Source organism: Malus domestica, chromosome 01, assembly GCF_042453785.1.
Source record: "Malus domestica chromosome 01, GDT2T_hap1".
In the NCBI taxonomy this organism is placed as follows: Eukaryota; Viridiplantae; Streptophyta; class Magnoliopsida; order Rosales; family Rosaceae; genus Malus; species Malus domestica.
In genome coordinates, this window is record NC_091661.1 from 21,496,994 (window position 1) to 21,518,658 (window position 21,665).

Genomic DNA, 21,665 nt, shown 5'->3' on the forward strand with positions numbered 1-21,665 from the left:
TATACATCGAACATAACACCACACATATTCAACAACACATTAAGACATGAATGTGTTTCTTTAAAACCCAAAAATTATGTAAGGAAACATCCCTGAAATCAACTAAGACAATTGGTGAGGTTAAAACGTTTTTCAAATGCAATAGCCTCGTGTTTGGGACATAAATAAAAATAAGATCTGTTATGGAGCTAATTTGTTTTTATTTATGCAAAGTGGTGCAACTCTGGTGTTGGGTTCAAATTCAAAATTCTTAACCGTTGGAAATCCACCAGTTCAAAATTATAACCGTTGGAAAGCTAACGGACAAGAATGAGCCACGTCACCTAGGGGCAGAAGGACCTGACATCCCTATAGCATGGGCCCCACGACCTTTTTAGTCCCTTGATGTGCTACCCAGGGGCAAGAGTAATGCATGCACCTGATGCAAAAAAAAATTATAACATAGCTGACGTCAGTCTGACGTCACATTGCACCCAGGCGAAGGACCAAACAGAGATTGCCTGACTAGGCAGTCAGGCTACTTTAGGCCCACCAATTGCCCAACTTTTTGGACTGGGCCGGAGGTTGGCTTTTCGATTTCTGGGTGTGGGGTGGAATTGCTCTTCGTACATCACATTGACACAAAATTGTATACAACCAGTGTCGTAAGTTTTACCACCCGACCTTTCGGCTTTTTGTTATAAAATTTGGTGGATGCCCAAAGACAACTTTCGGAGAAACGCAACTGGGCTTGTTTCATATCCGGCCCACAAAATTTGGGCCTCGAATTTGGGTCTTAAACATCACAACAAAACTGGGCCAGAACTTTATGCTTTGGGTTGGGGTGGCCCAAGTACGATTTTGGCGGCAGATAGTGCATCAAGTAAAACTACACTTGCTTTCTTCTTCCTTTTTCTGTGCTCGTCTGACGACTTTACCCCCGGAAACCGCAGAGCTTCGAAACCGACTGACGATGTCTACTTCCGAGCCCTCTGATAGTGTGATGGCAATGCTCATCGACGGAGAGGACGAGCAGGAAGTACACGAGCTGCAAACCGACGCTCGGACTCCGATTCCCAAGCAGCGCCGAGAAATCTTTCCTTCGCTGTCGTCGAATTGCGGTGGCGACGGCGACGAAGGCAGAAGAAAGAAGGTTTTGGCTTTGAGCGATACGGAGGGTTTGTTTTGTCCTATTTGTATGGAGGCGTGGGAGTCGCAAGGCGATCATCAAGTCAGGTTAGAAATACAAATATACCATCTTCTTGGTTTTCCCGGAATTTTTTTTATTTTCCTGGAAAATTTATTGGTTTGTGTTGGCATGTGTGTTGAATTTGAATTTTGTTTCTGTTGTTGTAATAATTCAGATTGTTTGATCGTTTTGGAGAGTTTGATTTTTGTTTTGATTCAGTAAAGTTGCGTTCTTTAGAAACGGATTGTTGATTGCATCGGGAGAATTTACTATTTCATTCGAATAGTTTACTCGAAACCGGAAATTCTATGCTGAAATTCAGAAAGGTACAAGGAAACAGTAAAATTTATCAACCAAACAATTGGTAAAGTTAATCAGTCACCGAAAGTATCTGCGTAAATTAACCCATAAACCCCCAATACCATCTCAGAAGCTGAGAAGAACTCAATTGGGGAGTCCTGACTGTTCGATATTAGCGCTGCAGAACATAGTCGTGTCACCAACAAATGAAAAGTGCTGGATTAATATGGTACCTTCTCGAGGGAAGTCTGACATAACACGGTAATGGTTAAAGAGGCTTGGTGTTCTTAAGTTGTTAGTGACCTCACTTTTGGGTCAGCTCGCATGCTTCCCGTCAACAAAAAGTAAAAATGTTTTGTGGGGGAGGGGTTCTTTGTTGGGAATGCGATGTTGAAGTTAAATTCTAGCTTTCTCAACTTGCCATTACACTTGAATTTTTGTGCTGACTTCTGTAATTTCTAATTAATAATTTTGCTTTTGTTGCTAGAGTGCTATTTGTATTCCTCCAGGTGTATTCTGCGTAACGTATCACTTTCAATTGAAAATTCAATTGGCTAAACTCATTCTTTGTTCATTTTGAAGTTGTCTTCCTTGTGGTCATGTATATGGCTTGTCTTGCATTAGAAGATGGATTCAACAACATGGTGGAATTGTTGCAAAGGTTCTTTCTGCTGCCTTCTTTGTTTTTTCATTTATCTACATTCATTTCACCCATCGTTCTTTTATTTTTCATTTATCTACATTTGTTTCACCCCATCGTTTTTTTCTGTAGTGTACACAATGCAATTCAAAGTACAACCTAAAGGACATAATAAAGCTGTTTGGATCACCAATAGTTGTTCTTGATGAAAGTCTACATAAGGTGATGATTATGTATTATCTCGTGTTAAACAAGTTTCAAACGTTTATGATAAACACTATTTTGAATATGAACTCAACCATTCTGCAGAAAGTAAGATCATACGAGGCTGAAGTCGCCTCTCTCAAGACTGAAGTAAGACTACTGAGTACCAGATTGTCAAGCTGCATTCTGTTTGGTTGCTTAGTTGTTGCAATAACAGTTAAAATACTTGTTTTCTTTTTTTTATTTGGCAAAGGAGAATGCCTTTATGATTTTTCCTATCATGTGCAGAGAGCTTCTTTACTTGACATACAAGATGATTTATTCCGTGTACAAGAAAATCTATTCAAGGAATTAACCAACTGGGGGGAGGTATATTTTTTTGTAAACTTCATATTTTTATTTCTCAAATTAACTTGATCTTCAAAAGACGTATTATCTTGGTTTCCTCTTTCTTACGGCGTTGGGCATTCATTTCTTGGGATCAGTTAATTCATGCAGAAAACTGTTTCATCCCTTCAAGTTTATAACAAATATTTTGCTGTGTTTATAGTTTTGGTTTAAGAATTAACTTTTTTGATTATTTATCTGTTTTTGCTACTTAGTTCTATTTTATCCCTTGCTAGCTGCTTTTCCACTGATGTCCCCATTTTGTTTTCCAGAAACTTAGCTGCAGAGGTGATGCAGCATCAGGAGAGAAAGGGATGGAGCAGAGACAGGGCAGACAATGGGGTCATATTTCTATTTTAGAACTTTACCTTGCAAATTTATTTCCAGTTTTTATATTGAGCAAATTTATTTTCAGTTGGTTGTGTCTAAAAGAATTAATGCCCCTTAAGATTTATTTCATAATAACCCACCATCCTTTTTAGGGTCTCACAACATGATGAAAACATTCATTGTTACTCATTTAAAAGTACGTGCCCTACTGCTATAATGAATCAGTGAATTTGTTTTAATTGGAGACGTGCTGCCATAATGCAGATCATCACTCTGCCCATAATTTTCTCAGAGAAGGAATTCTTCACTGTAAATTTCAATTGGAGGTGCATCTATTCGTAATTCTTTCTCCAACTTTATCACGTCATATATTGTTCGGTGATTTGTTTTATTCAGTTGGGTCCTTGTCCAAGTAGCTTCCACAATTTTTTATGTAGTCCTTGTAGTAGTAAATTTGTCTAGAATGCATTTGAACTTTCTGTACGAGAGGAATTTCCCTTTCATGATCAGAATTTGGTAAATCCCAATAAGGCTGAGTTGCTTCTTGTATGAACACTATAAGGTCTTTGCAAAGCTAAAAAAAAGGTGGATTATCGATTCATCAGTTTGATTAAAAATAGAGGATGGGTTTCTGGAAATATGGTCATAGGATCTTTTTGGTTGCGAACAACAAGCCTGTGTACTTGGTGGTGAGGATTGCATGAGACTAGAGGGCATGCTTATCTGCATTGAGTAGTGGGAATGTGGCAGATGCCATGACATTTAGGGGGAAGGTGGGCTATAGTGTCTGATGTGCCATTGAGATGGTGGCTGCTTTTTGCTTGTTTGGTGGAATAGTACTCTCTACAATATGCGCTAAGCTTCCAGCCAAAAGCAGACACCATTCATAGTAAACAGAAGAATATATTTATTCTTTTAGACAAAAAAGAACTGACTGATAAATATTATAAATAATCGTGAACATACCATACAAAAGAGATCAAAGAGAATGACAACGGTCTGATAATGACAATGGTCTGATCATATTTGTTGTAATTATATATTAAATTCATTCATGGTTCAGTGTTTTCTATATGCTTGTGAACACACGAATTTGGCAGTTAGATGCTTGTCATCCATGAGTCTATTTTAGAATTTTGATTTCATATGATGCATAGCATCCATTGACAGCGGATAGATATATTATTGACAGAGTGAGCTGGCAGTAGAAGGGGCATGACTTTTTGATATGGATGCTTCTTCTCAAACTTTGGTCCTTGCTCGAAGGATATCTGGAATAGGTGGCACACACATGCTGAAGAAAGTATAGTTCTTGTTGAACACTAACAAAAACAAAACAAAAATATAGTTTTCAGCATATACATATGTCTGATTTTGTTACTTTTCATATGCATAATTGGTTTACCACAGGTCAACTTGATGTCTCCTCGACAAAGTGAAGATATACAGCTTCCACCTCGTACAAAGCCCATTAAGGATCTACGTGTATCCCCATGTGGTAGATTCGCCCTTTTAGCTTCACTGGGGAAGAAACTATCATTTCTTAGGTTTGCCTATTCTATCTTTTTGGCCAATGTGACTATTGAGGTGAAATTTGTTGGAATTTTATTTTCAGGTACAATTGTTTTTTGGAATTTACTTGTTTTGTTTTGTGTTTCAGCTTGGGGAGCAACAGTTTTGTCACCACTTATGACTTACCGGTATAATTTTTCCCATACTCTGTGTTGCAAGTCTAGAGAATAAATGTTGTCGCTTATCTGCTAGTGTGCGTGCGTGTGTGTGTCTAGCGGAGTATTTTCACTGCAGAATATCCCATTTTTCCTGTTTTTTTTTTATATTAGATTTTTTGGAATAAGTTCTGTGATCAGATCGTGCCCACATGACAGATTACAGGGTTCTAAAATAAGATTGGATCCCCATATTGGAACTTCCAAAAGTGATCAGTCATATTATTTTCTAGCATCTATTATACGAATGAGATTCTGTACTTACCATTATAAAACAGAAGGGATTCCCGGGACCTATTTAGGAAGTACTTACTTTTCGGATTTATGGAGACACAGATAGTTAGCTTATATGGATACTTTTGTGCTACCATTACCATGTACTTTTTTTTCTTTTTTTTCTACCATTTATCTGAATAAACATGGCTGTGCATATCCAGGGCCCCGCATGGTCGTGCTCATGGGATCTTAACACGCCACATTGTATATATACTGGTTTACAGGTTTTGATCCCTAACCATTTAGTTTAAGTTATATCATATGCTTATATTCTTTTGTGGATGAAGAGGGGGTTGTATATGGACATATAATACTGCTTAGTGTTATCTTCCATTATTTGAACGCCTCTAGATGTTTTTTTCTTTTTCGTTTTAGTTTAGTCAATCTTATGCGAATTTGATAAAATATCAGTTTATTGTTGGCGGCTAATTATCTTATCCGCTCATTTGTAATTTGGCAGGATGGTATGCTTTTAATGTTCGATATGCGTTTTAGCAAGGTTCCTCTGCTATCTTTGGCTGGGCTGACCTCCCGGCCAATTCATACTATACACTCCCTCGTGCAAAACCGTGCTTTCAGTCACACTTCTCATAAATTGCTCACTGCTTCTTCCATTGGCCCTTGCGTGTGGAACATGGGTAGTACTGGTCCTGCTGGAGAAAGGTTAGTTTATACAAAGTTATAAACTTGTGATGATTAGACCCTTTGGTTAAAGTATCCTGCCAACTCTTCTAAAAAGGTTTTCTGAAACATAACCTTAATTAAAGTCATATGAGCTGGTTGATATTCTAACTCGTATCTAAAACTTGAAGGCCATTTCTCATCCCCGGATTAGAGGATCAAGGTGTTTGTATATCAGTAGCTTATAGTCCCTCAACTGATAACATAGTTGCTTCATATCATCCGAAAACCAATACATCCGCTAGACCTTCTGGTTCACAAGTTCTTATCAAGAGGGTAGATGATTGCTTTTATCATAAGATGGGATCTGTGCCAGTTCATTTGAATGACTTTCAGCTGAGAAAGTCTGCCATTGTAGATATACCAGACTGCTACCCATTGTTTGCGTATGGTGAGGAACTGACCCGTGGATTGAGGCTGCGGGAATTGCCAAGTCTAAAAGTGAGCCAGAATCTTGAACCTCATCAACATTCCATCCTTGACGTGAAGTATGCACGTTCTCAGGACAAAGGTTTGCTTGGTTGCTTGAGTGAGGACAAGTTGCAACTTTTCTCCGCGGCTACAAAAGGTGTGTTTATATTGTAAATACTGATGCGAAAATAAATTTGAAAAGCGAAAGGCGAAAGAGAGAGAGATCTGCAACTGCTGCAAGGTTTCACCCATCACTTTTTCGCTACCAAGGACGCTGGTTTTCAGAATCATAGGCAAAGATGAATCGTCCTTGAGGATTCGAGGCTGCCAATAAGAGATAGGTTCTAAGTTAAAGTCCTGCCCCTTTCGGCTAGTTCTGTGGTATGCATTTCTCGGCCATAGCTCTGGTCGACTGTTACTATTCTTATGGTTCTACCGTAGGTTTGAGAAGTCGAAATTCAAGCTTCTTGTTCATAAGAAAGATAGGGCGACAAGGGAAATGCTAGATATCTTTCCACTTGTCTCTCCTTCGCCATCCTTTTCCGTTCTTTTTGTTTGTGTATATAACCCAAAAATTGTTCAATTAGAGCTTAAATTGTTTCGGAAATAACTCTGTCTGAAAAACACTTCCTGTAAGAATCATATAACTGATGCTTCTTTCTTGGAACTCAAAAACACCATCACCAAAAGCGTTTTCGGTCATTTTAAAAGCACTTCTAAACAAGTCATACACCATTAAGAAAAGAACATTCGAAGCGTTGAGGTCTGTTTGGTTGGCGGGAAATTGGATTGTCAAATCTTATGAGGGTAGAAGAATACTTATCCTTGTTTTTGTTTCCCAACATTTCCAAACGTTGGATTGAAAGTCTTTGTATTCTCAAGTCCTAGGAAGTTAGGATTGAGCATGGAAACCAAACAGGCCGTAAGAATTTCTCTACCAAGGTTAGGTGGAAAAGTGATTGTATATCCATAAAATAAGTCACATAATTCCAATGACTCCATAGAAAAACGATTACAAGTTTATAATTTTCAACCTTAATGCCAATACTTCATAGAAAAACGATTCTAAGTTTATAATTTTCAATATATTTTTGTGCTAGTGGTATTGCTCTAGTAGTTGGGGTTTTTCTATTCAATTCAATGTGTCATGTGTTTAACGACTTAGTGTAATTTAGAGTAAGAATATTGCTTGTATTAAAAACAAAAAAGTGACCAACTTGCATCATCATTAGAGCAATGTGGTACATTCTCAACACCTAAGTTCAAATCATCATTTTCGTAATTTAGATAAATTAGTGTAATTATTTTATCATATGCTATAAAAAAAAGGTCATATAATGAACTACTCAAATAATTCAATATTAAAACATTTCAATTAAAAGTAGAAACGAACATCACTAACTATAATATTAAGTGACATGACGACAATAGAGAAATGTTTGATCAATAATAGAACAAGATCAATTTTGCATCATATGTAAGGAATTTCTTGGTTCAGGCCGTCATGAACTAAGGGGGGTGTATTCAATTGAGAATTTGAGAAATTTTAATGGATTTTTATGGAGTTTAATTGATTTATAGAGATTCCATATAAAAATTTGATTTAATTTTCTCGAAATCTCATGGGGAGAGGTGGGATTTGTGGATGCTTAAAATACACTACGAAATCTCTCAAATTCCCTCTAATTCCTCAACTTTATCAAATTCTTTAAAATCAATTTCTAATTGAATACACATAGAATGTTATAAACTTCTTTAAAATCCTAATTTAATACACCTGAATTTCTAAAGATTTTAATAAACTATCTTAAAATTCTAATTGAATACACCTTAAATTTCAGAGAATCACTTAAAATATTGATTGAATACCCCTAGATTTATTAAAGGGAACTTTAACGAAAAGCTCCCGGTACTGTTCACTTTAACAAAAAACCACATTTTTACACTGAAAAGTCAATCCTGGTACTATTCATTTTACCCTTTATTTTGTCCTTATCGTTAAAACTCAAAGTTTTCAAGTCATTTTCATTAGTTTTCCTTGTATTAAAAGAATTAAAATCCCTCAAAATTCCTATTGAATACACCCCCTAAATTGAAATCATTCTCCCATGTGAAGTGATTTCATTATTTTATCAAATAAGAGTAGAAACCTAAGGTCTTAAGCGACCGACGAAGCAGAACAACTCAAAAGATAAAGAAGCATTTCGATTATAAAAAAAAGTAAAGGTAATTGAAACAAAAAGGATTTCTGTGGTAGGTGAGAAGAAAAAGTAGTCAACTACTTAATATAAGGAAGTGTGTAGAAAATGATTTTTCCTTTTGGGAAAAATACAAATTTTGCATCAAAATTAAATTTTGGTGTGCGAGAAAATGGAGGACGTGGTTTCCTCATTTACTTAATTGCGTGGTAAGACCTTGGTCACCAATCCAAGGAGAGTTCCTATCCGAATCTCTTCTATCAAGGTTACCGAAACAAAATAAGTGATCCAGATTTTTCAAATTCCATCTAAACGTTTCATCTGTTTTGACTTTTTAAAAAATATAATAATTTTTTACCGTTTGATGAAATTTAAAAATCCAGATTACTTAATAGCGGTGGAAGAGATCTGGAGAGAGGATTTCTTCTCCACCGATCCGACTCACATCCACGTCGCCAACAGAGAGTGACTGGAAACCATTTCTCCAAGCTACATATACCATAAACAAATAAATAAATTCAGAAATTAATATTATAAATTAAATAAATTGCTTTCTTCTCCATTTATCATAATCCAATCCATACTCTCTTTGTCAATCATTGTAATCTCTGAGTGCTTTCAGTGATACGTGCGGATCAAGGTAATTGTTCGTCTTGCATTAAGTATAATTTCATCCCTTTTTCCCTTTCGAATCTCTGGTTTTTTTGGTATGAACTGTGCTTGTAGATCTCAAGTGGGGTTGGGGTTTTTTTTTATTCGACTTTTTTTTGGAATCAAATGCTAAAATCTTTGTGGGTTCTTTAGCATTCGGGATTCTGTGAACTTTTCCTTTTTATACGAATCTGTTTTTTATGGATATGAAAAGAATTGTTGACATTTTGTTTATATCGAAAGTAAATGTGAAGAATTTGTTGTTTCCATGAATTGGGTTTTGTTTAAATGATCATCTTGTAGTTGGGTTTGTGTCGAATTAGGACGCGGTTCAATTAGGTTTTATTTGTTTGCTGAAAGTTTAGGGGTAGAGGAGGCTGCCCCATCCCAGGCCAGGGCATACCACAAGCCTTACAGAGGGGTCTTAGCCCCTTTTTTGGTTTTTACAGATCGCCCACCAAGAGGGATTTCTGGAAGCGGGAGTCAAACCTAGGCCTTTGTCTAGGGAGGAGAACGATCCTTACCAACTCAACTCAAGGAACCTAGGGAATAGATTTTAGAGCCTCATTGTTTTGCAACTTCTGTTGTCAAAGAATCAACTTTTAAGGTCCGTATAGGGTTACTGGGTAACTGCTGAAAAGCATGTACATGGTGCTCGCTTTTGCAATTAACACGGAGAGTAAAATATGCAGATTTGAATTTGGAAGATCTGATCTTTGAAAATAGTAAAGCTTGAGGGAAGTAATTTTTGGAGATTTGAACATGGAAGACTTTGTGGTCGAATCACTTATTTGCAATTGTCAAGATTATGCTTCTAAATAGTGTGTATTGGTAGTTCCTTATGTTTAACCAGCATCTGTCATCTCTTTTCGACCCCCTGTGGAGGTTCCTTATGATAAGCAGTAGTAGCTTCAGAAATTTTGTCTTTCATTTCAGGTGGCTGTGTCTGTTAGTGACACACTGGAAGTTGCTACGCAACACTTTACTGTCGTTTGCATTAAGGAATGGTCACTCGATATGGAGACAATGTCAGTGAATACTGGAAATTCCCATTCCAATAAAAGGCAAGCGTCAGAGCATTCGGAAACTACTAATGAAGAAAAGAGGCCTGCAGTAAAAGAAGTGAGCACTCCTGTATTTGTTAATCATGGTAAGTTCGTGGATACTATGGCAATTAAGTGCTAATACTGATACATGTAAGACCTTTCCTACTTTGGTAGTATGATTAGACTAACCCTTAATAAGAAACACTTGAATATAATTGATCTTATTACAACGTCTATTGGGTTGAAGATATTCAGAATCCCTTAGGTTATAGAAAGGTACAAGATATTCAGAATCCCTTTATTCATTCTGGAAGAGTGTACAAAATTTTTATTTTCATGCTTTGTTGATAAAAGGAATGAGGGCAAGCCTTGGTGCAAGCCTTGTTGGCTTGGGGTCGCCCTTATTGTTGATAAAGGTACAAGAATTGATATTTTAACAGAATCTCTTAAGCTTTTCGTTTCTCTTTCATTGTGGTATAATTTCATAAAAAGTAAAAACGAGCTTTTACAATTGAGTAATACATATCTTCCTTTATAAGAGACGTCTTTCAAATTTGGATCTCCGCCTATGCAAGAGCTTTTTATGGTTCTTTTCTGGTTTCCTTCTGTATCATTTCCTTTCTTTGGGGCTGGGGAAAAGTGTAGTAAGAAACTATTCCTTCTGCCCAGTCATTACCATATCTCAGCAATCGAAAACAACAATTTTTTATTTGTTTTAGTTGGTATTAATCATTTGTTCCTTGGAGATAATCGCGCTTTTTGTCTCGTAGCTGCAATTGCTTGGCATGAGAGGAGAAAAAAGTGGGTTGGGAATCAACGGGTGCAAAGAGCGGAAAAGGATCCAATCATAAGGTATTTTCTCTTCACAAAACTTCTTGTAAAGTAGAGAAAAAAGTTGGACAGCAGAATTTTTATAAGATCTAATCTTTTAGCACACCTAAGAAACATCATGACTTGTACTTACATTTTAGCAAATTCGACTTTTATTTTTAATGTTAGTTAATTAGAAACCTCTGTCCCCATTCCTGAACTTCAGTTGGCGGGTTTATGAAAAAAAAAGTGTGCACCTTTTCTGTTCTGGCATTTTATATGTGTGTGGTTTCGAATACTATCTCTTCCTTCAAATTTAAACACTGACATAAACCGAAGAAGCTCTTGCAACTTTAAAATGGGGTTGATGGTTGATGATACCATATCGTTGGCTTTCTTCGATTATTCTCTATTGAATTCTAGCCACTGAAAGAATTTCTGGGCTCCGGAAGATGATGCAAACAATTTATTTTGCAGCTGGTCAACATCATATGAAGATCTGCTGTCGACGAATGAATCTTTTCCTGAGCCAATCCCCTTAACTGTAAGTTTTTCATTTTCTTTTTCCAAAAAGATTGTTCTACGTGTTTCACATGTAGAATCTGGATTTATGATATTTTGTTACGACTTTTTCTTAGCGCTGTGAATTTAAGTTACTGGTGAACTGTGCAGGAGATGGTAGACTTTTTAGTTGATATTTGGCACGACGAAGGTCTCTTCGATTAGACGATGTGGAGACAGATAGAAGTTGGAGAAGGTCATTAAACCCTAATACAATCTAATTTCTTGTAGCTGATCAATCACACAAGGTTGGATTCCGGAAAGCGTTGCGATGAACCGAAGCAATATCCTTTTCCGGTTTCTTAATTCTTTGGATTGTAAAATCTAGATATTGTTCAACATTTACCACTTTAAATTGTGGTGAAAAAAAAAAAGACTAATGCATTACACTTAAGTTCTAATTCTGGATTATGACGTGAGGATCTTCTGTTTCTTCCTGTTGCAAGAAAGACTAATGCAGTAATTTCTTTTGGGAATACCAGTTAATCAACTGAAGATACAATTTTGGTGAATGATTAAAAGATGGAGTAGGATTCTCGCCCCTCCAAATCGATAATGTTGCTTTTGTAGTCGTTAGATCTAAATCATTGAAAATGTTTGGTGAGTATTTACTCTTTTCTTTTATGCAACTGAAAGTATTTATTCTGTGTTTACTTATTTGAAACGAAAAGTAGGAGTCTCACATTCCATTTTGTAATCAAAATTATAGGGTGGTGTTATTTATTTATACACGTATTTAGTTATACACCTCTTTTTATCTCTTAAATGTCTTTTGTTAATTTCTGTCTTTTAATTTTTTTCAATTCTTTCAATTCAACGGTCAAAAATTAAGAGGTGTGTGGAAGGTAAAAGAGAAGTGTGTGAATAACACCACCCATTTTATATTGATTTGGAGTGGTAAAGTCTTATCTATTTGTTGCTAAAATATGAGTTTTGTGTATTTATTTTTTGAATCGTTTCAATTCCTAACTTTTTTATGTGTTTAGTAAACGCATTTAATCGGAAAAATGTGAAGTTTCTTCTCATCCGGAAAATGAATTCCTAAAATCAATAACCAAATTAATTGTCCGATTTCTTTTCCTTACTTCTCATTTTTTAAGTTTCTCGATTCCTTAGAGCAACTCCAGCGGATGCTGGTTGCTCGGGCGACAGGGGAGGAGAAAGGGCCTGAGGGCCGGTGGGAGCAGCTCCAGCGGGGAAGGGCCCGAGTGAGGGTGGGAGCCCGAGCGAAGGGGGGGTGGGGAGTCGACGGGCCTGTGGCCCGAGGGCTTTGCAATATTTTATGTTTTTTGTGTCAGAGAGAGAGAGAGAGAGATAGGGTTTTTTATTATTTAAACAAACAAACAAAAATTATTATTTTAATTGCTTATTGCCAGGGGGAGGGTTCCAAGGGTGGAGATGTAAATGGCAATTACTGTTCATTAATGGTAGTTACTATTCATTTAAGGCAGTTACTGTTTAATAGGGTGGATTGAATATTGGATTGCCAGGGGGAAGGGCTCCATGGGTGGAATTGCTCTTACCTCTCTCGTTTTAAGTTTCTCGATTTGTTACTTCTCCTGCTGTCTCTTGTATTCCTGACTTCCGAATTCACAATTTTCGCATTTAACTAAAACAATGTTCTAAAAAAAGGTCTAGGTGGTGGTGAGCTGAGATGTTTTCTTGCAAATCGGTTGGAAAAATCGGATGGGCTCTAGGTGGTCGCCTAGGCGGGCTAGGCGGGGCTAGGTTGTGCTATGCGGTTTTTTTTTAATGAAATTAAAAAATAAAATAAAAAATCCTATCTATGTCTAAGTGGTTTAAAATTGTGAACTTGTTGTACATGTGTCATCCTACAATACTCCTCACTATGGTTATATGACTTATATGCTTATTGTGTTTTTAAATTTTGGACTTGTTGAATACTCGTTTTGCATTTTATCATTTTTTATTATCTTATTCATAAATTTCATACAAGTATAATTTTTTGTAAGTGTCAATATGCACTTATTTATAAGATATACAAGAAATTTACCTAAATCCGCCTAAACCACCTAGGCGCCAGCCTAAACTCCGCCTAGCTGCTCGACTAGCACCTAGTGTTTTTTAGAATCTTGAAATAGAACACTTCGAATTCGAATAGATCCTTTTTGGTAAAAAAAATTAACATAAAAAAAAAAAAAGGTGAAAACGCGGGGAAGGAAGGACCGTCGGCTGGTCGTTGCTGACTGCCGCTTGGAAGAAGAAAGTAAACGCGGAAAAGAAAAGTCTCAGTGGAGGGAAAAACGAAACAGAGATACACACCATACCATCGGATAATCCGATTGGATCTTGGAAAAACCAGAGAGAGATAGAACTCGAATCAGCGAGAAAAAGGAACGGGAAAAAAAATGAACAAAGTCAAGAGCTTGTTGAAGCCGAAACCTAACCCGTCGGAGCAACTCAGAGAATGGCAGCGGCGCCTCCGCCATGAGTGCCGCAACATGGAGCGCCAAATCAGAGGCAAAAGCTTCCTCCTTTCATTATTTTTGTTCTCGTTTTCAAATTACATGTAATTTTGCGTTTTGGGTTCAATTTATTTGGTGCAGATTTCTTTTATTTTGTTCTTAATTCTTATCAATTATTTGAATTTTTGGGCTGAGATTGGGTTTGTGTGTAACTGTTGACTAATTTTAGTCTAAAAGAAAGATGGGGTTTTTGTTTCATAGATATACAGAAAGAAGAGAAGGCTGTACATAAAACTATCAGAGAGGCTGCCAAGAGAAATGACATGGCCACAGCCAAGGTACTCCAAATTTTAGCTTTTCTGCTGATCACTCGATCGTCAATAATTTTACTTGCAATTTAGAAACACTGGTTGCACAAAAGTGTTCTTGTCGAAAACTGGAAGGGGAAAAAGCTTTGCCTTTTATTAGCTTATAAAGGTTCAATGAATCGAAAGTCATTCTGTTTCGGAGGGGTTTGTGGATTTTGAACTCAGTGTCACTAATTTCAAGATGGTTTTTGTTCTCGGAGTTTGTATTGGTAGGAATCTGTTTCAGCTACGTTGCGGTTTTGGGCCATTTGTAATGAAGTTCTTAAGTATAAACCCGAATGCAGGTGTTTTTAGATTCGCTGGGATTTTCCGTGTAGGATGATTGCGATGTGGTCTTTACGTTGAATGTCTGCTACTTGTGTTTGCTTCTTGTTGTTTTGTTCATCACGTCATGTATGTTCTATGTGTTGATCGACTAGTGAATTTGTGTTCAGGCACTTGCAAAGGAAATTGTGATGTCGAGGAAAGTTGTGAATCGGCTTCATGAGAATAAGGCACAACTGAATTCGATATCTATGCACCTTGGAGAAAGTGTTGGTATTGCTTCACACACATAAAATTATTATTTTAGTTCCCCTATGCTTATGTTGTCTTGAATTTGTGCCTAGCATGTTACCCTTCAATCCACCCTACCCCCTTCTCCATTGTTTAAGTCAGCTTTATGGTATTGATATGTTGTATGTGCTTGCAGCACTTGCCCGTACCGTGGGTCATCTGTCAAAAAGTACAGAGGTTATGAAACTTGTCAATAACCTCATGAAAGCTCCAGAAATGGCCGTCACGATGCATGAATTTACCAAAGAAATCACCAAGGTAAGATACCTTAAGGTGCTTTGTGGGTGGCTGTTAGAAGTTAATACTCCCCCCTGATTGCCCTATAGTCTCAAGTGTCGCACCCTTGTTTAAGCAGGGGTTCAATCTCTTGCTTTAATTTTGTACTTGTTTATTTCATGTTTGTTTATTTGGCTTAAAATGTTATATGGGGTATCATTTCACATAATTTACAGCTGTTATATTGAAATATCTGAACTCATTTTATGTAGAAAGTTGGGTGTTAATATTTTTTATTTTCGCTTATTTAATCAATGAACAATGAGAGTGCTGAATGTTACAAATTCTTTTCTATAACATGGAGAGAACGAATTATATCCGAATGCACCTTTTGACTGGCTCCCTGTTTTGGGAATGGTATATTTTTAATGATGAGGAGAGTCGAGACTGAAGCATATCTGAAGCGTCAGAGTTTTCGCAATGTGGAATGTGTTTATGTGCCACTATACTGTCTATATAGCTTCTATATCCTTGAAATCTTTAGATGTAACACTCTATTGGTCATACAGGCTGGCGTGATTGAGGAATTCGTAGATGATGCTCTTGATACGGCATTAGATTCAGAAGATATAGAAGAGGAAACCGAAGAAGAAGTTGAAAGGGTCCTCAGTGAAATAGCTGGTGAGACGGCTGCACAGCTCCCAGAAGCTGTGCGGAAGGAGAGGACAAAGGTAGCAGCCCAGAGAGCCAGTGCGTCACAACAAGTATGTGTCGTAGACTCCATTTTTATATCTTTTCATTGTTCCTTGCAAGATGCAATGAAATAACTCGTCATTAATCCATGCAGGAAGAAGCTATAGCAGAGGGTGCAGACAATGAGGAAGAGTTGGAAGCACTGAGGGCGCGGCTTGCCCAAGTGAGATCGTAAAATTTTCATGTAGTTCCCGCAGTTCGTTCCCTTCTTATGAGGAAAACTTCTTTTTGTATTTTGTAGAGGCATCTTAAAGTTTAGAAATTTATTGTTTTATTTATTAAGGGCTATAGACACAGCTTGCTTTGTATAAATGAGACAAATGTTGTAGGGTTCGGAAATACTTTTAAAATAACTGAAAGCGCTTTTGATGAGCGTGCTTTTGGAACCCAAAATACTTTCACCAAAAGCGTTTTCAGTTATTTTAAAAGCACTTTCAAACAAGTCCGTACATTAATACAATTTGTTACATAGTTTTGTTTGTCTTATTCTCGACTTTCAACACCAAGAGGTCTAATACTAGTTGAATGAATTTATTTAACATCTTGTGAGTAATGGTTATGATGCTGCAATGAACCATCAGCCGAGTTCATATGCATCAACGGCTGACAATCATCGAGGCATGCGTAATCGTCATGCCTTACCTCGAGCTGGTGTCAGACTCTGTTGTAAAGCTAAGGCTATATATAGCTTTCTGTCAACGACTAGATTTGGAATGCTTGCTGAATTGGTGTTGCTTGTTGTTCTGCTAACTGACGTTATGCTCGTGCGTTTGCTGAGTAGACCACCTTGATCCAAAAAGTCAGCACCGTCCTTCCTACTTCACTTTCTCTCCATACCTAATCTTCATCCCCAAGTCATTTGCAAAACCAGCCCATCCAATCTCCGTCCGCGGCTCAAAATACTGAACGCCCATACGACTGATGCTACCATCATTCTCATATTAGGCCTTATTGTCAAATTATCAAAGAGACGGCCCAAATGCCCACTTCAATAGCACTGATATGTCTTCAACTTAGTTATTATCACATGCACAATTCGTGAAGTGTGGAGTTTTATCAAAAATATCTCATTATTAGTTAGAGGAGGGTTGGGATATCTAAACTCTTATTTTCATAGAGATACGGTCGATGTGAGATATTTCAACATCCCTTAGTGAGACCCAATTAGTGGGTCACACGTGGTAGATCCTCGCATCGACAACCACGTGGAGCTAAGGAGACTCACCCTACATGCGGGGCCAAAGGACTCACCATCATCACGCGGGGCCAAGAGGACCAACCCATCACATGACAGTACAGTACGCGCTTGCTTCCTGACTCTGAACCAATGTCAAATAGGATGGAGCACCTCTTTCTTTGTGTAGCATTACCATGTTGGATAAAATACTTTTTTTTACATAAATACAATCGATGTAGGATATTTCAAGACTTATACCGTTATAAACTATCGCATATGGATTAACTAATAACAATCGTTCCTGAACACAATTGATGAAAACGTAATTTCGTGTGACAGCTCTGTCCTATACGACGGCCCTATCCAAGAATCCCTCCTGCAAGAGGTCGGTAACTTCTCCTCCACATGATGTGAATGAAGGTCATGGAATGGAATCATCCTCAACCTCAAAAACCACCTCTGTCGCGTGCACTGCTTTAACAGTATGCCGGTTTACACGTAATTACAACCCCACCTTCCTTCTTTCCGTTTTTAATTTTAATTTAAAGCAACTCCTTTGTTGCAAGCGAAAGCAACCGGGTCCAAATCCCCTGCACCCCGTTCCACAGAACTACACCACAGCTCCAATAAAAGGACCCCACAGAGCCAAAATCCAACGTCCTAGATCCGGTCAATTTCTGTACCTGCGCGCACCGGAAACTTCCACGAACCCACTCGCCCCAACAACTTAACAGTCCATTTATAAATCGTCGTACCACGCGACTGTTAGTTATCGCCTGGCGCCTTCTTCTCCCCGGCAAATCTCTCTCCTCTCTCATTCCTCTCTCTCTCTACCCAAAACGCAGACGCACAAGCCATGGAACGCAAGAATTCTCTCCTCCCTCACCTCCTCACCTTTCTCTCTCTTCACCTCCTCCTCCTACTTTTCTCTCCGATCGCCGCCGCTAAGCTCACGAACCCTCTCGGGCTCGCCAGGTCCAGCTTCCCATCCGTGCACGCAAAGCAGCTGATCAGAGCCTTCAATCTCTTCCCCGAGGAAGACATCAACATCATCGACGGCCCCGATTCCTCCACCGCCGCCGTCGCCGACGCGCCGAGGCTCGTCGAGAAGCCATTCAGGCTCCCCAACCTCATCGAATCCGGAGTCTCCGTCGAGGACCTCGGCCACCATGCCGGGTACTTCAACATCGAGCATTCTCATGCCGCCAAGTGAGCTTCTTAATCTCTTTGAATTTCGTTGTTTTTATGATACTTTGAACTGTTAAGTCGTGCTGCATCGTGAATTTGGTGTATTTTAGGGGTTTTATTTTGATTTCATTTGAATTTTAGGGTTTTATGCGGAAATTTTATGCTTAGCTGGGCCTTAATTTAGGAAAATAGGACCTCAAATTTGTAAAATTATGCGGAATTTTGGATTTTTTTGGATTGTATGGTGAATGTAGCTGCTTGCTTGGTGTTCTTACTATTCAATTTGTGTGGTAATGTAGGATGTTCTATCTCTTCTTCGAGTCTCGCACCAACAAGAAGGACCCTGTTGTTATTTGGTTGACTGGCGGTCCGGGGTGCAGCAGTGAATTGGCTGTATTTTACGAAAATGGTCCGTTCACTATCGCAAATAACTTGTCACTTGTGTGGAACGAGTATGGCTGGGATAAGGTATTTATATGAGACTCTCTGTCAATTGACTAGTTCGTTTTTGCTGACATTGTACGTATATTGAAAATTGGCAGTTGTATTTGTTGTCCTTGCCCCTTATGTGGTAACATTTTCTTCTTAATTATCGTTCGTGGAACCTTTTTCTAAATCATGTTGCACCGGTATGAAAGTGACTCGTAAACATGAAAGTGACTCGTAAACACGTCTTCACTTATATTTACTTGTCCCTGCATGATATCTGAGGCCGTCACTGATTTAGAGGCATCCTACTTCAGTAAGGCATGTCAGTTCTTTCTTCATTTTCCTGAGAGGTAACCTTTTTTTTTTTTTACATTTTCCTGTTTTGCAGGCATCTAATCTTCTGTATGTTGACCAGCCTATTGGGACTGGCTTCAGTTATAGTAGTGACAAACGTGACATTCGTCACTCTGAAGATGGTGTTAGTAATGACCTTTATGACTTCTTACAGGTGTGTCATTTATCCTTCATTTCTAAAGCAGTAATGTTTAAGTGTAATGGAAGTAATACGTGTGTATATATCTATATTTTAATTTCAATGTCAAACTTAACTGCAGTGTTTTTTTTAGGAGAAGAACTGCATGATTTTTATCTTGAGAATTTTGGAAGAAAGCAGACATCTTAGATGTTTAAGGTTTATTATTGTAATGAATAGTAGCATTACTTATTGTGCCTTTCTATGATGTTAGGCCTTCTTTGCCGAGCATCCTGAGTTGGCAAAGAATGACTTTTTCATAACTGGAGAATCATATGCTGGACACTATATTCCAGCTTTTGCTGCTCGAGTCCACAAAGGAAACAAAGCCAAAGAAGGAATCCATATAAATTTGAAGGTACATATCTCAAGTATTACCTTGTTTTGAGAATTGTAACGGGTCATTTCGTGGTTTAATAAATTTAGAAAAACTTGTTGAACAGGGATTTGCCATTGGCAATGGGCTTACTGATCCTGCAGTCCAGTATAAGGCTTACACAGATTTTGCGTTGGACAATGGCTTAATCACAGCAACTGAATATAATCGTATTAACAAAGTGCTTCCAGTTTGTGAAATGGCTATAAAGCTCTGTGGTAAGTGACATATTTTAGTGGCCCCTTCCTCATTTTCTGGTTCCCTTTTTTCAAATTTCTATTAGCTTCTCATTAAGTTTAGACCCTAAGACATGCAAATTTGTTATTTAAAATTTGCAGTTCTTTTGTTCGTTTTCATGTCAACATGGTAGGGTGGCCCCTTTCTCTTTTATTGTGTTCCATCTTTATGTATTTTTTCCTCTTTTCTAAGCCATGAATATTTATTTTTTATTTTTTATTACGCAAGCGTGTCTTTACATATTAGCCAATTAGTTGGTGCTTTTGTAAATAAACATATACTTCTGGTTTTTTCAGGCACTGATGGTACAGTCTCTTGCATGGCTTCATATTTTGTTTGCAATACCATATTCAGTAGCATCATGGCGAAGGCCGGAAATATAAATGTAAGAAGATCAGTTACTCATCATTGACAGAATGATTGCTCTTTAATCATTACGTTGTCATTTGGTATTCCACTATTGATCTGAAGTTTGATGGGAGTTTTTATTAATTTATTATGATATGCAGTACTACGACATCAGAAAGAAGTGTGAGGGGAGCCTTTGCTATGACTTCTCAAACATGGAGAAATTCCTGAACCAGAAGCCTGTTAGAGAGTCACTTGGAGTTGGGGACATTGAATTTGTTTCATGCAGCTCTACAGTGTATCAAGCCATGCTGGTGGACTGGATGAGGAACCTCGAAGTGGGCATTCCCACTCTTCTCGAGGACGGAATCCAACTGCTTGTGTATGCAGGAGAATATGATCTAATCTGCAACTGGCTTGGTAGGTCTTTAGGTTTTATTTGATACGACATGCCAAACCACCTATCATTAATATTATTCTCTTTTAATTTGTGATGTGCAATTCTTACCCGTCGCATATAAATTTGTATATGATAGGTAACTCAAGATGGGTCCATGCCATGGAATGGTCTGGTCAGAAACAGTTTGTAACTTCTCCGGAAGTTCCTTTTGTTGTCGATAATTCAGAAGCAGGAGTTCTCAAGAACCATGGGCCTCTTAGCTTCCTTAAGGTCTCTTTCTCTCTCCTTCCTCACTTGTCTGGGTTTCTATCTCTCTCACATATCTGCATTTCTCTCTATCCATAGACATTGATTAATTACCGATCCCGATTGCTGAACTAGTTATATGGTACGTTGTCTTGCAACAAACAGGTCCATGATGCCGGCCACATGGTTCCAATGGACCAGCCCAAGGCTGCACTGGAGATGTTGAGGAGGTGGACTCGGGGATCAATTGCTGAATCCGCAGGTGAACCAGAAAAACGGGTTGCTCAGATGTGATTTTACACCGGAACATGAACGGAGTGATGAGCATAGGATATGGATTTCCGTGGTTTCTCAATGCGCTTGTAAATATTTTGCCTAGGCTGGTGAAGCTAATAGCGTTTCTAGACAATGCGCTATGTTTGCTTGCAGTATTTTAAGATGCATAAGAAAGACTGCTTGTGGGCAAATATATGAATATTCGTCTTGTATGATTTTAAGCCGTTCTGTTCGAAAATTTCGATAGTTCGTAGTTGAACGTAATACATCCTGCAACAGCGAAGTTATGGAGCTGAAGCGGATGAAAGCATTCACCTTTGCACACGAGGGAAGATCTTACCATACAATATGCTATGTTTGCTTACACTACTTTTAAGATGAATAAGAAAGACTGCTTGTCGATAACATATGATTTCGCCTTCGTTTTGCTTGTAAATTTAGGTAGTTGAACGTGTTATGACCATCCAACAGAGAGCATTCACCTTTGCATACGAAGGGAGATTTTACCATAGAAGCCGAGGGATATTCCCGTTACGAGAATTTATTATACACTCGAGCATTTATCCTGCACACGAATGTACTCTCCGAATGCCTTGTTTTAGATTTCTGTATCTCTATATCGACAATATACCATCACGTGATGAGAGACATACTTACGAAGAAAAATACTTCTGTTTCATCTAAGAATATCTCCATCTTGTATGAGATTCCCCTCCCTCAATATCGCCACGTCACTGGAGAATAAAAT

At 38.0% G+C, this 21,665-nt stretch overlaps 4 protein-coding genes across 4 annotated transcripts; all 4 read left to right on the plus strand.

Moving 5' to 3' along the window:
- Nucleotides 1-881: 881 nt before the first annotated feature.
- On the plus strand, nt 882-6,799 carry LOC103432682 (uncharacterized). The gene is made up of 12 exons (XM_029100193.2): nt 882-1,215; nt 2,051-2,129; nt 2,241-2,330; nt 2,418-2,462; nt 2,601-2,681; nt 2,972-3,041; nt 3,294-3,355; nt 4,440-4,576; nt 4,690-4,729; nt 5,194-5,256; nt 5,493-5,695; nt 5,845-6,799. The coding sequence occupies exons 1-12, from the start codon at nt 953-955 to the stop codon at nt 6,296-6,298; spliced, it is 1,587 nt and encodes a 528-aa protein (XP_028956026.1). The 5' UTR covers nt 882-952; the 3' UTR covers nt 6,299-6,799.
- Nucleotides 6,800-8,514: 1,715 nt separating this feature from the next.
- LOC103427042 (uncharacterized) lies at nt 8,515-11,791 on the plus strand. Its single transcript, XM_008365143.4, has 5 exons — nt 8,515-8,962; nt 9,910-10,123; nt 10,790-10,871; nt 11,307-11,373; nt 11,502-11,791. Exons 2-5 carry the CDS (start codon nt 9,991-9,993, stop codon nt 11,553-11,555), a joined length of 336 nt encoding a protein of 111 aa, XP_008363365.1. The 5' UTR covers nt 8,515-8,962; nt 9,910-9,990; the 3' UTR covers nt 11,556-11,791.
- Nucleotides 11,792-13,555: 1,764 nt separating this feature from the next.
- LOC103427133 (vacuolar protein sorting-associated protein 24 homolog 1-like) lies at nt 13,556-16,194 on the plus strand. The gene is made up of 6 exons (XM_008365232.4): nt 13,556-13,871; nt 14,078-14,154; nt 14,619-14,721; nt 14,876-14,997; nt 15,525-15,719; nt 15,803-16,194. The coding sequence occupies exons 1-6, from the start codon at nt 13,760-13,762 to the stop codon at nt 15,881-15,883; spliced, it is 690 nt and encodes a 229-aa protein (XP_008363454.1). The 5' UTR covers nt 13,556-13,759; the 3' UTR covers nt 15,884-16,194.
- Nucleotides 16,195-17,426: 1,232 nt separating this feature from the next.
- LOC103427228 (serine carboxypeptidase-like) lies at nt 17,427-21,322 on the plus strand. Its single transcript, XM_008365322.4, has 9 exons — nt 17,427-18,094; nt 18,373-18,541; nt 18,891-19,010; nt 19,249-19,392; nt 19,478-19,628; nt 19,944-20,032; nt 20,157-20,415; nt 20,532-20,665; nt 20,807-21,322. Exons 1-9 carry the CDS (start codon nt 17,742-17,744, stop codon nt 20,933-20,935), a joined length of 1,548 nt encoding a protein of 515 aa, XP_008363544.1. The 5' UTR covers nt 17,427-17,741; the 3' UTR covers nt 20,936-21,322.
- The last annotated feature ends 343 nt before the right edge of the window (nt 21,323-21,665 follow it).

Bases quoted from the DNA above. Each gene is read 5' to 3' on its own strand.
- LOC103432682 (XM_029100193.2), top strand. From the start codon at position 953: ATGTCTACTTCCGAGCCCTCTGATAGTGTGATGGCAATGCTCATCGAC. The intron at 2,331-2,417 runs GTGATGATTATG...ACCATTCTGCAG, and splicing joins TTGATGAAAGTCTACATAAG to AAAGTAAGATCATACGAGGC. The intron at 5,257-5,492 runs GTTTTGATCCCT...GTAATTTGGCAG, and splicing joins GTATATATACTGGTTTACAG to GATGGTATGCTTTTAATGTT.
- LOC103427042 (XM_008365143.4), top strand. From the start codon at position 9,991: ATGGAGACAATGTCAGTGAATACTGGAAATTCCCATTCCAATAAAAGG. The intron at 10,124-10,789 runs GTAAGTTCGTGG...TTTGTCTCGTAG, and splicing joins TCCTGTATTTGTTAATCATG to CTGCAATTGCTTGGCATGAG. The intron at 10,872-11,306 runs GTATTTTCTCTT...TTTATTTTGCAG, and splicing joins GAAAAGGATCCAATCATAAG to CTGGTCAACATCATATGAAG.
- LOC103427133 (XM_008365232.4), top strand. From the start codon at position 13,760: ATGAACAAAGTCAAGAGCTTGTTGAAGCCGAAACCTAACCCGTCGGAG. The intron at 14,155-14,618 runs GTACTCCAAATT...ATTTGTGTTCAG, and splicing joins ATGACATGGCCACAGCCAAG to GCACTTGCAAAGGAAATTGT. The intron at 14,722-14,875 runs GTATTGCTTCAC...ATGTGCTTGCAG, and splicing joins GCACCTTGGAGAAAGTGTTG to CACTTGCCCGTACCGTGGGT.
- LOC103427228 (XM_008365322.4), top strand. From the start codon at position 17,742: ATGGAACGCAAGAATTCTCTCCTCCCTCACCTCCTCACCTTTCTCTCT. The intron at 18,542-18,890 runs GTATTTATATGA...CCTGTTTTGCAG, and splicing joins ACGAGTATGGCTGGGATAAG to GCATCTAATCTTCTGTATGT. The intron at 20,033-20,156 runs GTAAGAAGATCA...TATGATATGCAG, and splicing joins CGAAGGCCGGAAATATAAAT to TACTACGACATCAGAAAGAA.